Raw genomic sequence first — 15,823 nt, forward strand, 5'->3', positions numbered from 1 at the left:
TCCAATGTATAGTCCATATAAGGTACATGGTTAGTCACTCAGGTATTTCTGAGCTGCAGGTTACGTCATACTCCGCCCACCTGTTGGGGGAAGGGAGGATCTATCAATTTTCAAATAACACAACTCTCCCCCTCAGCCTCGGGAGCTAGGCAGGGTCTAGACCAGTGGTTCTCAACCTTCTGGCCCTTTAAATACAGTTCCTCATGTTGTGACCCAACCATAACATTATTTTCGTTGCTACTTCATAACTGTAATGTTGCTACTGTTATGAATCGTAATGTAAATATCTGATATGCAGGATGGTCTTAGGCGACCCCTGTGAAAGGGGTCTAGCAGGACCAAAGGGGTCGCGACCCACAGGTTGAGAACTGCTGGTCTAGACGTTAATGGTCCTCATTTACACAGGAGGAAACTGAGGTCCTAGTGAAGTTATGAATCTCATCTGAGGCCACATGGCCAGTAATTGTCTGCTGTGGTGCTGGGGCTGAGCCCCGAGTCCACGTTCTCCACTGCTTTCCCACCAGTGACAGGAGTCATCTGGGCCATAAAACAACCCAGGGTTCCTTTTTCCGTGTTGTATTCCTGCCGCACAGAGATGTTTGAGGACCGCCTGGGGTACGGCTCATGGAGCTTTGGGCCTTGTCACCTGGCACAGTGTGTGGGGCACTCGGTGTGACCCAGGTGTATGGGAGGAGTGGAGAGGCCTTCAAAGGGTGGGCATCAGGTGATAGTGATCCATGCAGCTTTCCAGGCAGCGGGCAGTGCTTTCTGAGTTACCTCATTCTGTCCTCACGCAGACCCTAAGGGAGGTACTGTTATTACGTCCGCTTTACAGATGAGAACACAGGCCAGGGAAGGCAAGTCATTCGCTCCAGCTGTCTGACTCAGAGCCCGCCATCTGTAGTTTCTGCCTCTGTCATAGTCACAAGTTTCCTTTGTCATGTGACTGAGACTTTCTCCCATTTCAGCCTCCTTCTCATGCCACGGGGCTGCATTTCAGCTCTAGTTCAGTCTGACAAATGCGGATTGAGGTTCTAGGTGAGATCAGAGGGCTGAGAACCAGCGAGCAAAGGGTGACTCCTGACTTTGCTGAGCTCCCAGACTGGGAGAAGAGAAGGAGACTCACAAAGAAGGGAACAGGAGACCGCTGTCTCCCTCCCTCTCAGAGCTGTGCGGTGCTGGTCCATATTCAACAGCTTTCCAGAAAGAGGCGCTGACTTGTAGCATCTGCCAATTTCCATGGTTAGGAACTTCCTCAGTACCGGTTTAACTCCTGCATGGACTGAGTGATTGTGTCCTCCCCCCACCCCACTCCCACCCCTAAATTCATATGTTGAAGCTTTAACCCCCAGGATGGCTATAATCGGAGATAATTAAGGTTAAATGAAGTCATGGGGGGGGGGGGTACTGGCTGATCCAGTAGGAATAGGTCCTCATATGAAGTGACACCAGAATGCTCCTGATCCAATAGAATTAGGGTTCTCATAAGAAACTGCTTTCACTCTTTCTCTGTTTGAGGATAAACCATGTGAGCACATTGCGCTACCCTCAAGCCAAGGAAAGAGGCCTCAGAGTGAAACTACCCTGCTGGCCCTCTGACCTTGGACTTCCCATCCATGTGAGAGCATAAGCCACCCCATTTGTGGTATTGTTATGAAAGCCAAAACAGACTAATGTAACTGCCAGTGTGAGGTCATTGAATGTAGAGCTGGGAAGAAATGCACAGTAGTCACTAGATAGTATTCCCCCCATGCAGATAGAATAGCATAATTAACCTCAAGTGCATAGATAATACTAAACTATGGTAAAATAAGTAGGAAGCGGTGAGCTTCCTTCATTTTTGATATAACTTATCTGTAATTTTATATTTCATTTTTCTTTAACTATTTTAAAGTGTACAGTTCACTGGCATTAAGCACTTTCACATTGCCATGTGCATATTATTTAATTTAATAATGGCTGCGTTTGACAACAGGCTCACCATAGTCTTCTATGCCAACAAGGGCATACCCCCCAGAGCTTTATGGCAATTGGGTCCAGTCCCCTTGGGGCAGGCTGTGGGGAAAAGCACTCTGTGGGGTCAGAAGGTTGTGAGTGATGAGATCCCTCATTACAGGTTAGGAGTGTCACTGGTGTTGAGTTGTATGAGTTATTTTAAAAAAATATTTTTTATTGATTTCAAAGAGAGAAAGGGAGAGGGAGAGAGATATAGAAACATCAATGATGAGAGAGAATCATTGATCAGCTGCAACCTGCACTCCCCCCACCGGGGATTAAGCCCGCAACCCCGGCATGTGCTCTGATCAGGAGTTGAACCATGACCTCCTGGTTCATGGGACTCTCAACCACTGAGCCACATCGACCAGGTTGTCTAAGTAAGTTCTTTATACATTTTGGATATTAACCCCTTGTTGGGGCTGCTGTTTGCAAAGATCTCCCATACAGTTGGTTGCCTTTTTGTTTTGATGGTGATTTTTTTGCTATGCAGAAACTTTTTAGTTTAATATAGTCCCATTCATTTGTTTTTGCCTTTACTTCCCTTGCCTTTAGTATTCTTCAATGGATGATTGGATAAGGAAGATGTACATATCTATATATATAAAAGCCTAAGTGACTGAACGACCGAATGACTGGTCGACTGGTCGCTATGATGCACCCTGACCACCAGGGGGCAGACACTCAATGCCGGAGCTGCCCCTTGGTGTTCAGTGCACTCCCACAGCCAACCTCCCATGGCCGGGCAACCTCCTGCAGTCTCTCCCCACTGCCCCCCTGGCTGCCCCAACTGGCCCCTATGGGGACTGGGCGAGACGGCCCCAATTGGCCCCCAATCGCCAGCCAAGCCAAGGAACCCCACCATGCATGGATTCGTGCACCAGGCCTCTAGTATATACAATAGAATACTACTCTGCCATAAAAAAAAAAGATGAAATGCTTCCCCTTGTGACAATATGGGTGGATCCCGAGAACATGCTAAACAAAACAAATCAGGCAAAAAAGTAAAGAACCATATGATTTCACACATATGTGGAATATAAAACTGAAAGCAACAAATGAACAAACAAGAAAAACAAAAACTCATAGACACAGGCAACAGTATGGTGGTTACCAGAAGGAAAGGGAAGAGGGTACATAGTAAAGGTTAATGGGCTCAAATATATTGTGATGGGAGATTTGACTTAGGGTGGTAGGCACACAATGCAATATATAGATGATGTATCATAGATATCATCTTACTAACCAATGTCACCCTAATAAATTTAATGAACAACAACAACAAAAGACTTACTAGGCCTGGGGTCAGGGTAGGACCCCTCTTGCCTGACTCTAGGGATGGTGCGATCCCAGTGCCTGTTAAGGACCCCTCCCTGCACAGATCTCTCCCCCTCCTCTGCGTCTGGATTCTGGTAACTACTCCCTAGGCCGTGAGGTGGAAGAGCAGACTTGTTGGACTGGCCTTGGGCCACCGTAGTGTCTCTTCGAATGTTCCCGCCCCTGCCCACCCCTTCCTTTATAACTGTCCCCCTTAGGATGTCTTCTAATTGCCTTTGTCTGGGAGAGCCAGGCACACAGTCAGGGCCTGCCCTGCTTCCAGACTGGATAAAGGCCAGTGGAGTGTGAACTCGATGTTGGCAAAAGTGTGGTGGATACAAAGGGAAACGGCTCAGCGGCCCTTTGTTGTTGTTTTTTATTGCAGAAAACCCTGCTGTAGGAGAGGAGAGCCACCATGTAGCCTGGGAAATTAGACAGGAAGGAAAGGGGTTTACAGTCAACCGAAGAAATTGTGTATTATATTTTTTCACTCTTGGACCTGAGGTGCATGGGATAAAACAATCTGCCGTAACAAACAACCGCCCATGCCCGTGTTTAACGATGCAGGTTCAGTCCTGGATTGTACAACATTCCAGTGTGGCTTTCCTGGTCCAGGGCTTCTTGAGCATCTCTCTTCCAGTTGGTGATTCAAGGACCCAGGCTCCTTCTGCTTTGCAGCTTCATGTCCTTCAGTTCTTTAGGGAAATGGGGATACAGATAGCGTGGAGGATTGCACACAGGGGCCAGGTCACTTCCTCTGGAGGTAATATGTATCACTTCCTCTCACACTGCATTGGCCGAAAATCCATTGTCCGACCCCACCTATCTGTAAGAGAGGCTACGAAATGTATTTAGAGGTGGAACCAGGAACAGGGTGAGGCAAGGGAGGCACTCACCTCAGACTGAAGCAATAAGGCAGTGGTCGGCAAACTCATTAGTCAACAGAGCCAAATGTCAACAGTACAACGACTGAAATTTCTTTTGAGAGCCAAATTTTTAAAACTTAAACTATATAGGTAGGTACATTGTTATTAACGTAATTAGGGTACTCCTAAGCTGGCCTTTGCTAAAAATGTCCACAATCTGAGGTGTCGACCTCAGCGAACGTACTCCCACTTCTTCTAACACCACTTCTTCAAAATAGACTCGCCCAGGCCGAAAACCAACTTCTGCGCGTGGGCCACAAAGTTTCAATCGCACTGTATGTGCGCGCCTGCACGTGGTATTTTGTGGAAAAGCCACACTCAAGGGGCCAAAGAACCGCATGTGGCTCTCGAGCCGCGGTTTGCCGACCACTGCCATAAGGGGAAGGCAAAAACTCAGTATTATTAACAAGTTTGCCCTTTTTAAAGCCAGCAAGGTAAAATTATAATAAATTCTGACTTTGTTATAAATAAAATATTTAAACTTAAAATAGTGTTGTGAGTTTTGACTTCCTTTTCAATTTCAACACTTTTTTCCAGCTCTTTAATGTTCTGTTAAAAATTAACCATTAGCTCTAGCTGGTTTGGCTCAGTGGATAGAGTGTCACCCTGTGGACTGAAGGGTGCTGGGTTTGATTCCGATCAAGGGCACATGCCTGGGTTGCAGGCTGGATCCCCAGTAGGGGATGTGCAGGAGGCAGCCGATCAATGATTCTCTTTCATCATTGATGTTTCTATCTCTCTTTCCCTCTTCCTTCCTCTCTGAAATCAATAAACATATATATTTTAAAAAAATTAACCATTAAAGAATACATGAAAGCATGTACATAGGGGAACCGCACTTTTGTGTCTGGTAGAAAAAGGATCTAGGCTTTGAGGAACACTTAACAGTCTCTGCCAAATCCCCACACTTTATTGTTCATCATTTTTTGTTTGTTTGTTTTGTTAATCCTCACCGGAGAATCGATTTTTTTAGAGAGAGAGGGAGGGGAGGGAGGGTGTGTGTGTGAAACATCCGTGTGAGAAATGTGAGAGAGGCACATCGATTGGTTGCCTCCTGCATGTGCTGCAACTCAGATGGGCAATCAAACCTGCAATCCAGGTATGTGCCCTTGACCAAACCCACAACCCTTCCATGCATGGGCTGATGCTTTAACTACTGAGAAAAACTGGCCAGGGCCTTTCTTCTTTAAAAATTAATGCCTTTAAGACAGGACATTTTTCTCTGCATACAGCTTTCATTGTGTCCCAAGATTTTGGTATGATGTGTTTTCCTTCTTGTTAAGTGGTTTATTATTTCCCTTTTAATTATTTTTTGATTCAAGAGTTATTTAAGAATGTGTCTCCACCCCGGCCAGTATGGCTCAGTGATTGAGTGTTGACCCCCAAAGGGGTCACGACCCAGAGGTTGAGAATCGCTGCTCTATGCTGTCTCAAAGGGTAAGCGAGTCTTCTTTTTTACTGCTGCATAGTATCTCATGGTATAAATGTACCACAGCTTTTTTATCCACTCATCTACTGATGGGCACTTGGGCTGTTTCCAGATCTTAGCTACTGTTAATTGTGCTGCTATGAAAATAGAGGTACATACATTCTTTCTGATTGATGTCAAACTTCCTCCTTTTAAATACAGAAAGTCAGGGTTTTAGTTTTCTCACCTACTTCTTATTATGCACTTCCTGTGACTGCATCATCCTCTTGGGGGGAAGCAGTGGGAGGAAAGGCAGAGTAATAAGTGAGGGGATTTCCCCTACTTTTTCAACCATAAGCGCTCCCTTTGCCAGTTTTTATGGTCAGAGAGAAGGATTTTTTTCTTTCTCCTAGTTTTTCTGTCACTGTGGTCATGGCTGTTGCTGATGCTGCTCTGTTGCCACTATTGTTGTTACATGGAGTTCGGGGTGTAGACTCTACCTCTGGGTTCTTGTCCTATGAAGTTTGAAGAATAAAATTCGCGGACTAAAAGATTTTTAAGCAACCATTGCAGAAGTTTATTGTAAGTTTATACAGACTCCCCCTGGGGACCTGGCTGGTTTGGCACAGTGAATGGAGCATCGGCCTGTGGACCAAAGGGTCCCAGATTTGATTCTGGTCAAGGACACATACCTTGGTTGCAGGCTCCTCCCCAGCCTGGGCCCTGGTCAGGGCACATGCAGGAGGCAACCAGTAGATGTATTTTTCTCACATTGATGTTTCTCTCTGTCTTTCCCTCTCTTCCACTCCCTAAAAATCAATGGAAAAATATCCTCAGGTAAGGATTGACATCAGAAAACCAGACTCCCCCTGAGGAGGTGTCCCGAAGGAGACCCCCCCCCCCAGGGAGGGGTCCTCAAAGGGGAAAAATCTGCTCTCTCTCTCTAATGGGAAAAAATCAGTTCAATTCCTGAGTTTGTTCTTCCAATATCTTCTTTTATTTCTTTAAACATATTTCTTTAAACATATTATTTTGTGATATATGCCACATAATTCTAACATTTGCAGTTAATTGTTTCTGCTATTCTCTTGCCTATGATCACTTGTTTTATTGTGCTTGATAATTATTTAATTGCTATTTCATCTTGCTTGGAATTTAAACTGTGAAATTCTTTGCAGCCTGGATTTAAGTGCCTTTCTCCAGAGGGGATCTGTGTTTATGTATATTTTCCAGGTGCAGGTGTGATACTCTTTGAGGGTCACATTAAATGACATTGTTGGCTTTGTATTTTTCAAGCCTCACAGGCACTGTGAATTCTGGCCTAAACCCTTGAGAGTGTGTTGACTGGTTAAGGATGCTCTTGGGATATATTTTTCATTCTTTCAATTCTATTACCTCCTCTTCTTTTTCTTCTAGCTCCCTATCTGAGGGTCTAGTGTTTTAAGGGTCCTGGCTTTGTGCAGAGGTCTCATCTGATCTACAGCTTGCTCTGGCCCAGTTTGCCTTTTATCACTGAGGATTTTGAGGCCCATTAAAATCTTTATGTTTTGGTTCCCAGGGATTGGGTGATGGATGCAAGGTATATTCCAGGATACATTTATTTGCAACTTGCCTTTTACTCTTGTGATATTGTGATTGACAAGAAATATAGATTCTGCCCATGAATGTGGCTTCTCCCGCATGCTGAAGGAGGGCAGCATCCTCAGAATATCAGGGAGAAACATTGCAGTGGGTTTGGAACAACATGGGGCTGCATCAGCACTGACAGAAGTTTGGTTTCCTGAGGACCCACTGGGGAGACACTACTAAGGGAGGAAAAGGTAACCAGGGAGACTCTGCCACTGGGCTCACAGGACATCTACTACATAAAGCCGCTCTACTGAGACTGGGAGACACAGCAGCTCCACCTAATACATAAAAATAAAAACAGGAAGGCAGCCAGAATGAGGAGACAAAGAAACATGTCCCAACTGAAATAACAGAACAAAACTCCAGAAAAAGAACTAAACAAAATGAATACAAGCAATCTATCAGATGCAGAGTTCAAAACACTGGTATTAAGAATGCTCAATTAACTTAAGGGGAGAATAGATGAACTCATTTATGATCTATTAAGATAGATAGAAAGCACAAAATGGAGATAGAAAGCATAAAAAAGAGCCAGTCAGAAATGAAGAATATATTAGAGGAAATCAATAGTAGATTAGATTAAGCAGAGGATTGAATCAGCAAGTTGGAAGACAAACACCCAATGTGAACTGCAAAAAGAAAAAAAAAATCCAAAAAATGGATTTAAGGGGCCTCTGGGGCAACATGGAGCATACCAACATCTGTATCATAGGTGTACTGGAAAGAGAAGAGCAAGGGACTGAAAACCTGTTTGAAGAAATAATGACAGAACACTTCCATAACCTGGTGAAGGACATTGACAGAGAAGTCCATGAAATGAAGATAGTTCCAAACAAGATGAATCCAAAGAGGCCCATACCAAGACACATCATAATTAAAATGCCAAAGACTAAAGGCAAAGAGAGAATCTTAAAAGCAGCAAGAGAAAAGCAGGTAGTTACGTACAAGGGAGCTCCCATAAAACTGTCAGTTGATTTATCAACAGAAACATTTCAGGCCAGAAAGTATTGGCATGAAATGTTCAAAGTGATGAAAAGCAAGGACCTACAACCAAGATTACTCTACCAGCAAATATACCATTAAGAATCAAAGGATAGATAAAGAGCTTCCTAGCAAAAAAAAAAAAGAAAAAGAAAAGAAAAGAAAAAAGAGCTAAAGGAGTTTATTACCATCAAACCAGTATTACAAGCAATGTTTATGGGCCTGTTTTAAGAAAAAAAGAAAGATAAAAATGGCAACAACTACATACCTATCAATAATTACTTTGAATGTAAATGGATTAAATGCTCCAATCGAAAGACACAGGATGGCTGAATGGGTAACAAAACAAGACTCATACATATGCTGCCTATAAGAGACCCACTTCAGAGCATTTGAGATCTTGCTCCCTGGCATATATCCTCAGTTTGGCTGAAATAAATTCATAAAAATTCAGAGAGAGAAAGAGAGAGAGAGACTGACTCACTTCAGAATGAAAGATACACACAGACGGAAAGTAAAGGGATGGAAAGATTTTTCATGCAAATGGAAACAAAAAAAAATAGCTGTGGTAGCAATACTTATATCAGACAAAATAGACTTTAAAACAAAGGCTATAAGAAGAGACAAAGAAGGACCCAGCAATTCCATTTCTGGGTATTTATCCAAAGAAATCCAAAACACTAATTCAAAAAAACATACGCATCTCTATGTTCATTGCACCATTGTTTTTACAATGGCCAAGATATGGAAACAATCTAAGTATCCAATGATAGATGACTGGAAAAAGAAGAGGTGGCACATATATATAATGGAATATTAGCCATAAAAAAGAATGACATGTTGCCATCAGCAACAACATGGATGGACCTGGAGGGTATTATAAGTGAAATGGGTCAGAGAGGGAAGGACAGTGCCATGTGATTTCACTTATATGTGGAATCTAAAAAACAAAATAAATTAACAAACAGAAACATTTCATTCATATATTCAAAAAACATTTTGATGATTACCATATGGAAGGGGGTTAGAAGGATGGGTGATAAAAGGGAAGGGATTAAGATGTGAAAGTTGCCAGTTAATAAAAACAGTAATGAGGATGCAAGGTACAGCCTGGGGAATATATTCAGTAATATTGGCATAACTACATATGGTGTCAGATGGGTATGAGATTTACCAGGGTGGTCACTTCATAAGTTACATAAATGTCTAATCAATGTGTTGTACCCCTGAAACTAATATAATATTGTATATCAACTTTAATTGAAAAATAAAATTTTATTTTAAAAAATGTTTAAAAAGTATGCATTTGGTCATTCAAACAAGCAAAATATATTTGTTATATATATTTGGTCTTCATCCACAGTTCTTGGCTCACATCTCCCCAAACCCTTGGAATTCTTTACCTGTATATAAATTTTGAATCCAATAGTATGAGTCCTTCAACTTTGTTCTTATTCAAAATTGTTTTGGTATTTTTAGGTACTCTTGTTTTTCCTGTGAGTTTTACAATCTGCTGGTCAATTTCTACAAAGAAGCCTACTTAAATTTTGATTAAGAAGCCTTTGATTCTGTAGATACATTTGGGGATAATTGGCCTCTTAACAATGAGACTTCTAATCTATAAACATGATATATCTCTCTATTTATGTGTAACTTTTGATTTCTCTTATCAAGATCCTATATAATAAAAGCCTAATATGGTAAGTATCTGGTCGTCTGGTTGGCTGTTCAACCAATCAAAGCATAATATGATAATGATATGCTATGGCCTCTCAACTGCTTGCTATGATGTGCCCTGACCACCAGGGGGCAGACACTCCTACTGATAGGTTAGCTTGCTGCTGGGGTCTGGCCAATCGGGACTGAGCAAGACAGGCTGGACATGCCCTGGAGCCCTCCCGTGGTCCCTCCCCAGCTGGCCAACCTCCCATATCCCTCCCAGGCCCCGATTGTCCCTCAGCCTGGCCTGCATCCTCTCGCAATCCAGGACCCTTTGGGGGATGTCAGAGAGCCAGTTTTGGCCCGATCCCACAGGCCAGGCCGAGGGACCCCACTGGTGCACGAATTCATGCACTGGGCCTCTAGTTTCATATAAATATCTTGTCCCTTCCTAAGACAAGGCCTGGGCTCTGAGGAGACATCGACATGCCCCCACCTCATCTGTATCTCAGGCATCTCGACTTAAGCTGTCTCTTAATTGGCTCCTTGATTGTCACCCATTCCCTGGAATATGCTCCTATCAATCTTCCATTTCAGTGAATTTCTTCTACTTAGATGTTCAAGCTGAAAAACTGGGCATTACCCTTAAGAGCATCCTGGTCCCTCTCCCAGCAGCCAGGAACAACTCTGCCTCCAAAACATATTTTGAATTCACCCACTTCTTTCCATCTATACATTCTACCATCCTTGACTCAGGTACCATCTCCCACCTGGATGATTACAGAAGCTTCCCAATTGTTCCTACTCCTACTTTTCTGCCCTGCCTCCCACACAGGCATTTTCTACCCAGATTGGTCTTTAAAAAAAAGTAATTAATAATAATAATAATAATAATAATAATAATGTAAATCTGATCATTTTACTGCTCTGCTTAAAACCCACCCAGGTTTTTATAATAATGCTCTTACAGTAAAATCATGATCCCTTCCGCAGGCTTTGCCTGCTGCTCCCACTCACCTTGTGTCAATCAAACACATTGAGCTGCGTTGGGTCCTGGCGATGCTGAGCTCTTTTCAGCTTCAGGGCCTTTGTTCTCTTTCCCCGCCTGGAATGGTCTCCCCACAATCTTTGCCTAGACAGCTCCCACTTACCTTCAGGTTTTATTTTAAATGTCTACACGGAGAGGTCCCCTTATTCCTTTTCATAGCACCCTGATCTTTTAACAATTGTAATGTTTGGCTGTTTATTTACCAAACAGCCCAGTTTCCAGGTGAGCTAGCCGAGCCATTTCACAGACGCTGAAGTGAAGCTGTTGAAGGGCCAGCGATGGGAATTCCAGATGACACGGCTGCATCATCAGATTGGAAATTGGAGAGTCTCCCCTGACCAGCCTGGACCCACAGATCTAGAATCTTGTGTGTTTGTGTGTCTTCTTCCGTAAGAACTGGCATTGGGGCCACCGCCTGTGGATTCGCTCTGGGGCCTGGGAGAGGTCCAAACCAGGCGACTCTGAGCTCAACTCTGTCCCTTTCAGCCCCGACCTCCTCCCAGCCGGGAAGTCTTCTCCCTGCATTTTGCTGGCTGAGGCCTCAGACACCCCTTTGTCTGATTTCTTCTCTCCAGGCCCCAGTCCCATCCATTCACTGTCGCCGTCTCCTGGCCACCTCAGCTGAGCTGGATGGGCGCCCTGAGGGGCAGGGGCTGAGGTCACGACGTGCCCAGCGCTCTGCAGCGCACCCTGCACCACAATCCGCCGGCACACGGGGGCCTGAGGTCGCACCCCGGGCGGGTGGTCTTGGCATCCAGGTCCCAGCTCCCCTTCTGCGCCTGGGGCTCCCCGGCAGGTCTCCAGAGGGGCCTGTGGGCGGGGAGGCGGCTGCTGGGCGCCGCCTGGGGTTCCGGACCGGCGATGGCAGCTGAGGGCTCAGAGCAGCAGGGACCGCAGGGACCGCAGGGACCGCAGGGACCACGCGGAGCAGTGGGTGGGTGAACGGGGTCGGGGTCGGGGTCGGGGGGCACTAAAGGGAGCCGAGGCGAAGGGCAGGGGGTAAGCTCCCGGGACCGGTGCCGGGACCCGGGGGAGGGCTGTGGCGGGGCTGGGGCGGGGGTGGGGAAGAGGAGCCCGAGAGCGGCTGGGGTTGGACCCCGAAAAAAGGGCTCGGAGACCGCTGAGGGGCGGGCGGCTCAGGGCCGCGCTGGACCGCCCTGAGGGCGCTGGGGTTGGAGGAGCAGCGGACCTCGGACCTCGGCGGGACGGTCACCCGCTGCTGGGCAAGGGCGGGGCTGCGAGACCGGCTGCGGAGGGGGTGGGGGTCGCGGTGGCCAGTGGGTCACAGCTCTGCCAACCCCAGACGCCTCCCAGGATGCTGTTCTCTTGGGCAGAGCGCGCGTCTCCGCAGAATGACCCCCCAGAAGGCCCCCCAGGTGCCCTCGAGGGCAGCCGCGCGGGTGGGCGCCCCCAGCGGTGCCAGCGGGGCCGGCTCACATCCCGCAGCCCGGACTCCACGGGTCCCTGTCAGTCGCTCTGCACCAACCCCCCGCCCCCCCCGCCCCAACCCCCGCCCCATCCCTCCTCCTCAGCTGTCCAGGCCCCGTGTCTGCTGGATTTATTGACAATACCTGCCCCTTGGGGCTGTGTAGGTCCTGAACCAGATACTCCGGGCCAGGTTGCTTGGTACTTGGGCCTGGTGTACAGTCTTCACTCCCTTCAGGCCGTATCACCCTTATATGTGCCAGGGGAGCAGAGTGAGCCTGGGGGAGGTTAGCTGAGCCCACAGGCCCTGGGGTTCAAACCCAGGTCAGTTCGAAGAGCCAGCCTTGGGTTATGGCCGAGGGCACCTCCCGGATGCCTGGCTGTGGAGGCGCTGGGGCCGATCCAGGCCTGTCCCCTGGAGCAGGTCCTCTCTCTCTCTGGGCCTCAGTTTCCACATTTGTTGGACAAACGTGCGCATGTTCTCCCAGACTGGGTCTGAGAAGGGAGCCTGCACAGCTGATCCCCCGGGCTGATGTAGGGCCGCGTGGTTCTCCCAGCTGGTCCCTTCAGCGCCGCTGGGTCTGCACTTGGGGTGGACAGTGGGGAGCGAGCCAGCTGTGAAGCCTTCCTGGGTCCCAGGGTTTGGGTTCCACGTGCCACCGGGAGCAGGCTGGCTGTGGCCCCCCAAGCGTGTTTGTGGAAGACAGGCTCAGGCTGAGGACCTCTTCCCCAACGCAATTTCAGGCAAGTGGTCTGGCTGGGAGCTGGGCTGGGGGCTGGGGTCCCTCAGAGCTCCCCTTGTTCCATGAACATTCCCTTCCTGCAAGCCTCACTGCCCCCAAACCTCCGTCCCTGCTCCCAACATGACCCCAAGACTGCTGGGCCCTGAGCTACTCCCTCCCTCACTGACATCTCTCACCTCCTCGGGGACCTCTGCAGCAACCCCACCTTTCTCCCTCAAATCCCAGCCCTGCAGGGACCCTGAGCCGGCTAGACCAGTGGAGAGGCCTTCTCAGAGGTTGTTAGGAGGTTTTAAAGGAGGAGGAGGAGGAGGAGGAGGAGGAGGAGGAGGAGGAGGACCGCTTGCTGAGGGAGGCAGGCCCAATGACCCCTTGCCACCCCCTCACTCTGTCTGGTCCATCCTCCTCCTAGTGCAGCGTGGAGCTGGTGGCTAGACGGGCCTGGCTTCTGGGAAGGCCACTTCCGAGCATGTCTGGAAGAGTACGCTGGTTGCTAGAAAATTTTGTGGTTGGACCCAGCCTCTGGGCAGGCCTCCTCCCTGAGCCAGACAGGGGCAGAGGGGGTGGCTCCTAGCTTGCCAGCGCGCACTACCTGGGATTCTCACATTCAAGACCAAGGAAGAGGCCGAGTGGCAGGTGTCCCCGCCGCCCTCGGTTGGGGGTGTAGGCTGAGCCTGGCTCCAGGACTGCATTGTCCCCCCACCTCCCAGGAATCTGCCACATTCCCGTGGAGCCTCTTGGCCTCCAGAGCTCTCTCACCACGTTGTCTCATGTGGCAAACGTGATGAGGCCAGGCTGCTGGGCCTGTTGACGGAAGGAGAGCCACCTCCTGGATGGGAAGGCTAGTGGGTGGGGAGGGTGTGTTCAGTCCCTGTGTCAAGGGGCCTGTCTGCCAGGGGCCAGTGGCGAGTAGTCTTGGTGCCCTAGTAGCAGGAGAGGAGCAAGAGGAAGCTACTGTGGGCAGGTATGAGATGAGCCCTTGCCTCTGAGTATCAACTCTGGAGGGAAGGGAAGGGGAGGGTATCAGGGCTTCATCCCCAGGCCATCTCAGGGAGCCCTGTTGTAGGGACACCAGGTCAGACCACAGGGTCTTTTCTCAGGCTGAAGCCCCAGAAGCCCTTGTGCTGTCCCAGGACATGGTGGGATTTGAACATGGACTATCCTGGCTGGAGCCACCAGACACCCTCAGCGAGGTCTGCAGGGCCAGGAGCCACCAGCCTGACAGGGCTTCCCCAGCCCCAGGAAACTCCTATCTGGTGTGGGGGTGGGGGGTAGGGGAGAGATCTCCCGTACCCAGGGCCTCCTCCCTCTGTTTCTAACCTGGCTCCTGCCTCCCAGGGGTTGAAACTGCCTCTAACCTCTTCAGCTCCCAAAGAAGAAAAGGCCCAGCCAAGACCCCAGTCAAATAAACCATTTTTTGTTGCCGTAGTTATTGACATCAGCTGGGAGGGCTGGGGACTTGAAAGCAGGAAACAACCTGGGGTAGGTTTTGTCACCTCTCATACACACACTGGCCACATCCGCAGCAAGCGGACCCTGGCTGGGTATGTGTGGACTTATTAGAGGCTTAATAAGAGGCGCAAACACCAATGGAAGGGCCCCAGAGGCCTGGGAGGGGAGGAAGGTGGAGTGAACTCGGGGCCCCTCTCATTAAATTCCTAAACGCCCCTCCATGGCTCTGGGCCCCAGAGGGTCAGGGAAAGGGATGAGGTTGGAACAGGTGTGGGGGGGCCTCTCTCCTGCCTGAACATAGAGTCCATTCTCAACGGAGATGAAACTGCTGCGAGCAGAGGCTGGCAGAGGTGCCCAAGGGGCAGGATGCTGTGCAGTGTGGTTGGGGGTCGGCTCCCACCTGGACAATGGCTGGGGTGGAAGGACTGTGTCCATAGCTGCCTGGCAGAGGTGGTTGGTGGAGACGGTGGCGTAGGGGATGTGGAGAGAGGCCAGGGAGGCTTGGCTGGCTGCCTGCAGGGGTAGCACAGAAAAAGGCCCAAGTGAGGTTTCCCCTCAGGCCCCCAGCTCCAGCCCACTCCGTTCCCTGCTCCAAAGTGATCCCTGGTCCTCACCGTTGCTTGTGTCTGTGTCGGGGGGCTGCTGAGGGGTCGCTGAAGCTTCGTGACAGACCTGGGAGAGAGTTAGGAGGGTCAGAAACAAGCGTACGGCTAGCGCTAGCCCAACGATGTGAGGGTTTAGACTGGGCCGGAGGGGGCTGGGTCTCACCAGTGCCTCTGCCGATGCAGCAGGTGGAGGAGGTAGACACAGCCAAAGAGGAGGACCCCTGAGATTCCCCAAATCCCGGCCAGGTCAGCCCGTAGAATAGGGGCTGAAGCAGGGGCAGGGAGCCCTGTGCACAAAGAGAGACGTACCAGATCCCCGGCCGATGCCCCGAGTTCCTCCCTGCCCTCCCTGAGCCCTGTCCTCATCAGCCCCACCTTGCTCTGTGAGGAGGAGGTTCCCACAGGCCTCCTGGGAGCCCTCAGGGAAGGAAGTAAACATGCAGCAGAAGGTAGTGTTGGGACCAAGGCTTCTCTCCTCAGACCCTTCCAGGGTAAGGGAGACGCTGGTTCTGGTCTCCCAGTGGGCCTGGTGGGCAGGAGGCCACTGCTGAGTGCCGAATTCTGGGTGCAATACAGCCAGCCTGGTCCCTTCAGCACCATCAGCCCCCACGCAGCTCACAGTCACCAGAGAGATAGTG

The 15,823-nt window shown here is 49.0% G+C and overlaps 2 protein-coding genes across 2 annotated transcripts in view; one reads left to right on the plus strand and one right to left on the minus strand.

The window, feature by feature from the left end:
* Window positions 1-11,835, plus strand: part of ZCWPW1 (zinc finger CW-type and PWWP domain containing 1) — a 72,911-nt gene extending 61,076 nt beyond the window's left edge. The window contains exon 17 of the mRNA XM_023754164.1: window positions 11,539-11,835. Within this exon, the coding sequence (XP_023609932.1) occupies window positions 11,539-11,835 (297 nt within the window). The remainder of the gene's footprint in view (window positions 1-11,538) is intronic.
* Window positions 11,836-14,530: 2,695 nt separating this feature from the next.
* PVRIG (PVR related immunoglobulin domain containing) overlaps window positions 14,531-15,823 on the minus strand; it is a 1,684-nt gene continuing 391 nt past the window's right edge. The window contains 4 exon segments of the mRNA XM_006081029.3: window positions 14,531-15,093; window positions 15,195-15,252; window positions 15,349-15,472; window positions 15,561-15,823. The exon segment at window positions 15,561-15,823 is cut by the window's right edge and continues 21 nt beyond it. Of these exon segments, the coding sequence (XP_006081091.1) occupies window positions 14,779-15,093; window positions 15,195-15,252; window positions 15,349-15,472; window positions 15,561-15,823 (760 nt within the window). The 3' untranslated portion in view covers window positions 14,531-14,778.

The sequence above is a fragment of the Myotis lucifugus genome, unplaced genomic scaffold, assembly GCF_000147115.1.
Source record: "Myotis lucifugus unplaced genomic scaffold, Myoluc2.0 scaffold_0, whole genome shotgun sequence".
Classification (NCBI taxonomy): domain Eukaryota; kingdom Metazoa; phylum Chordata; class Mammalia; order Chiroptera; family Vespertilionidae; genus Myotis; species Myotis lucifugus.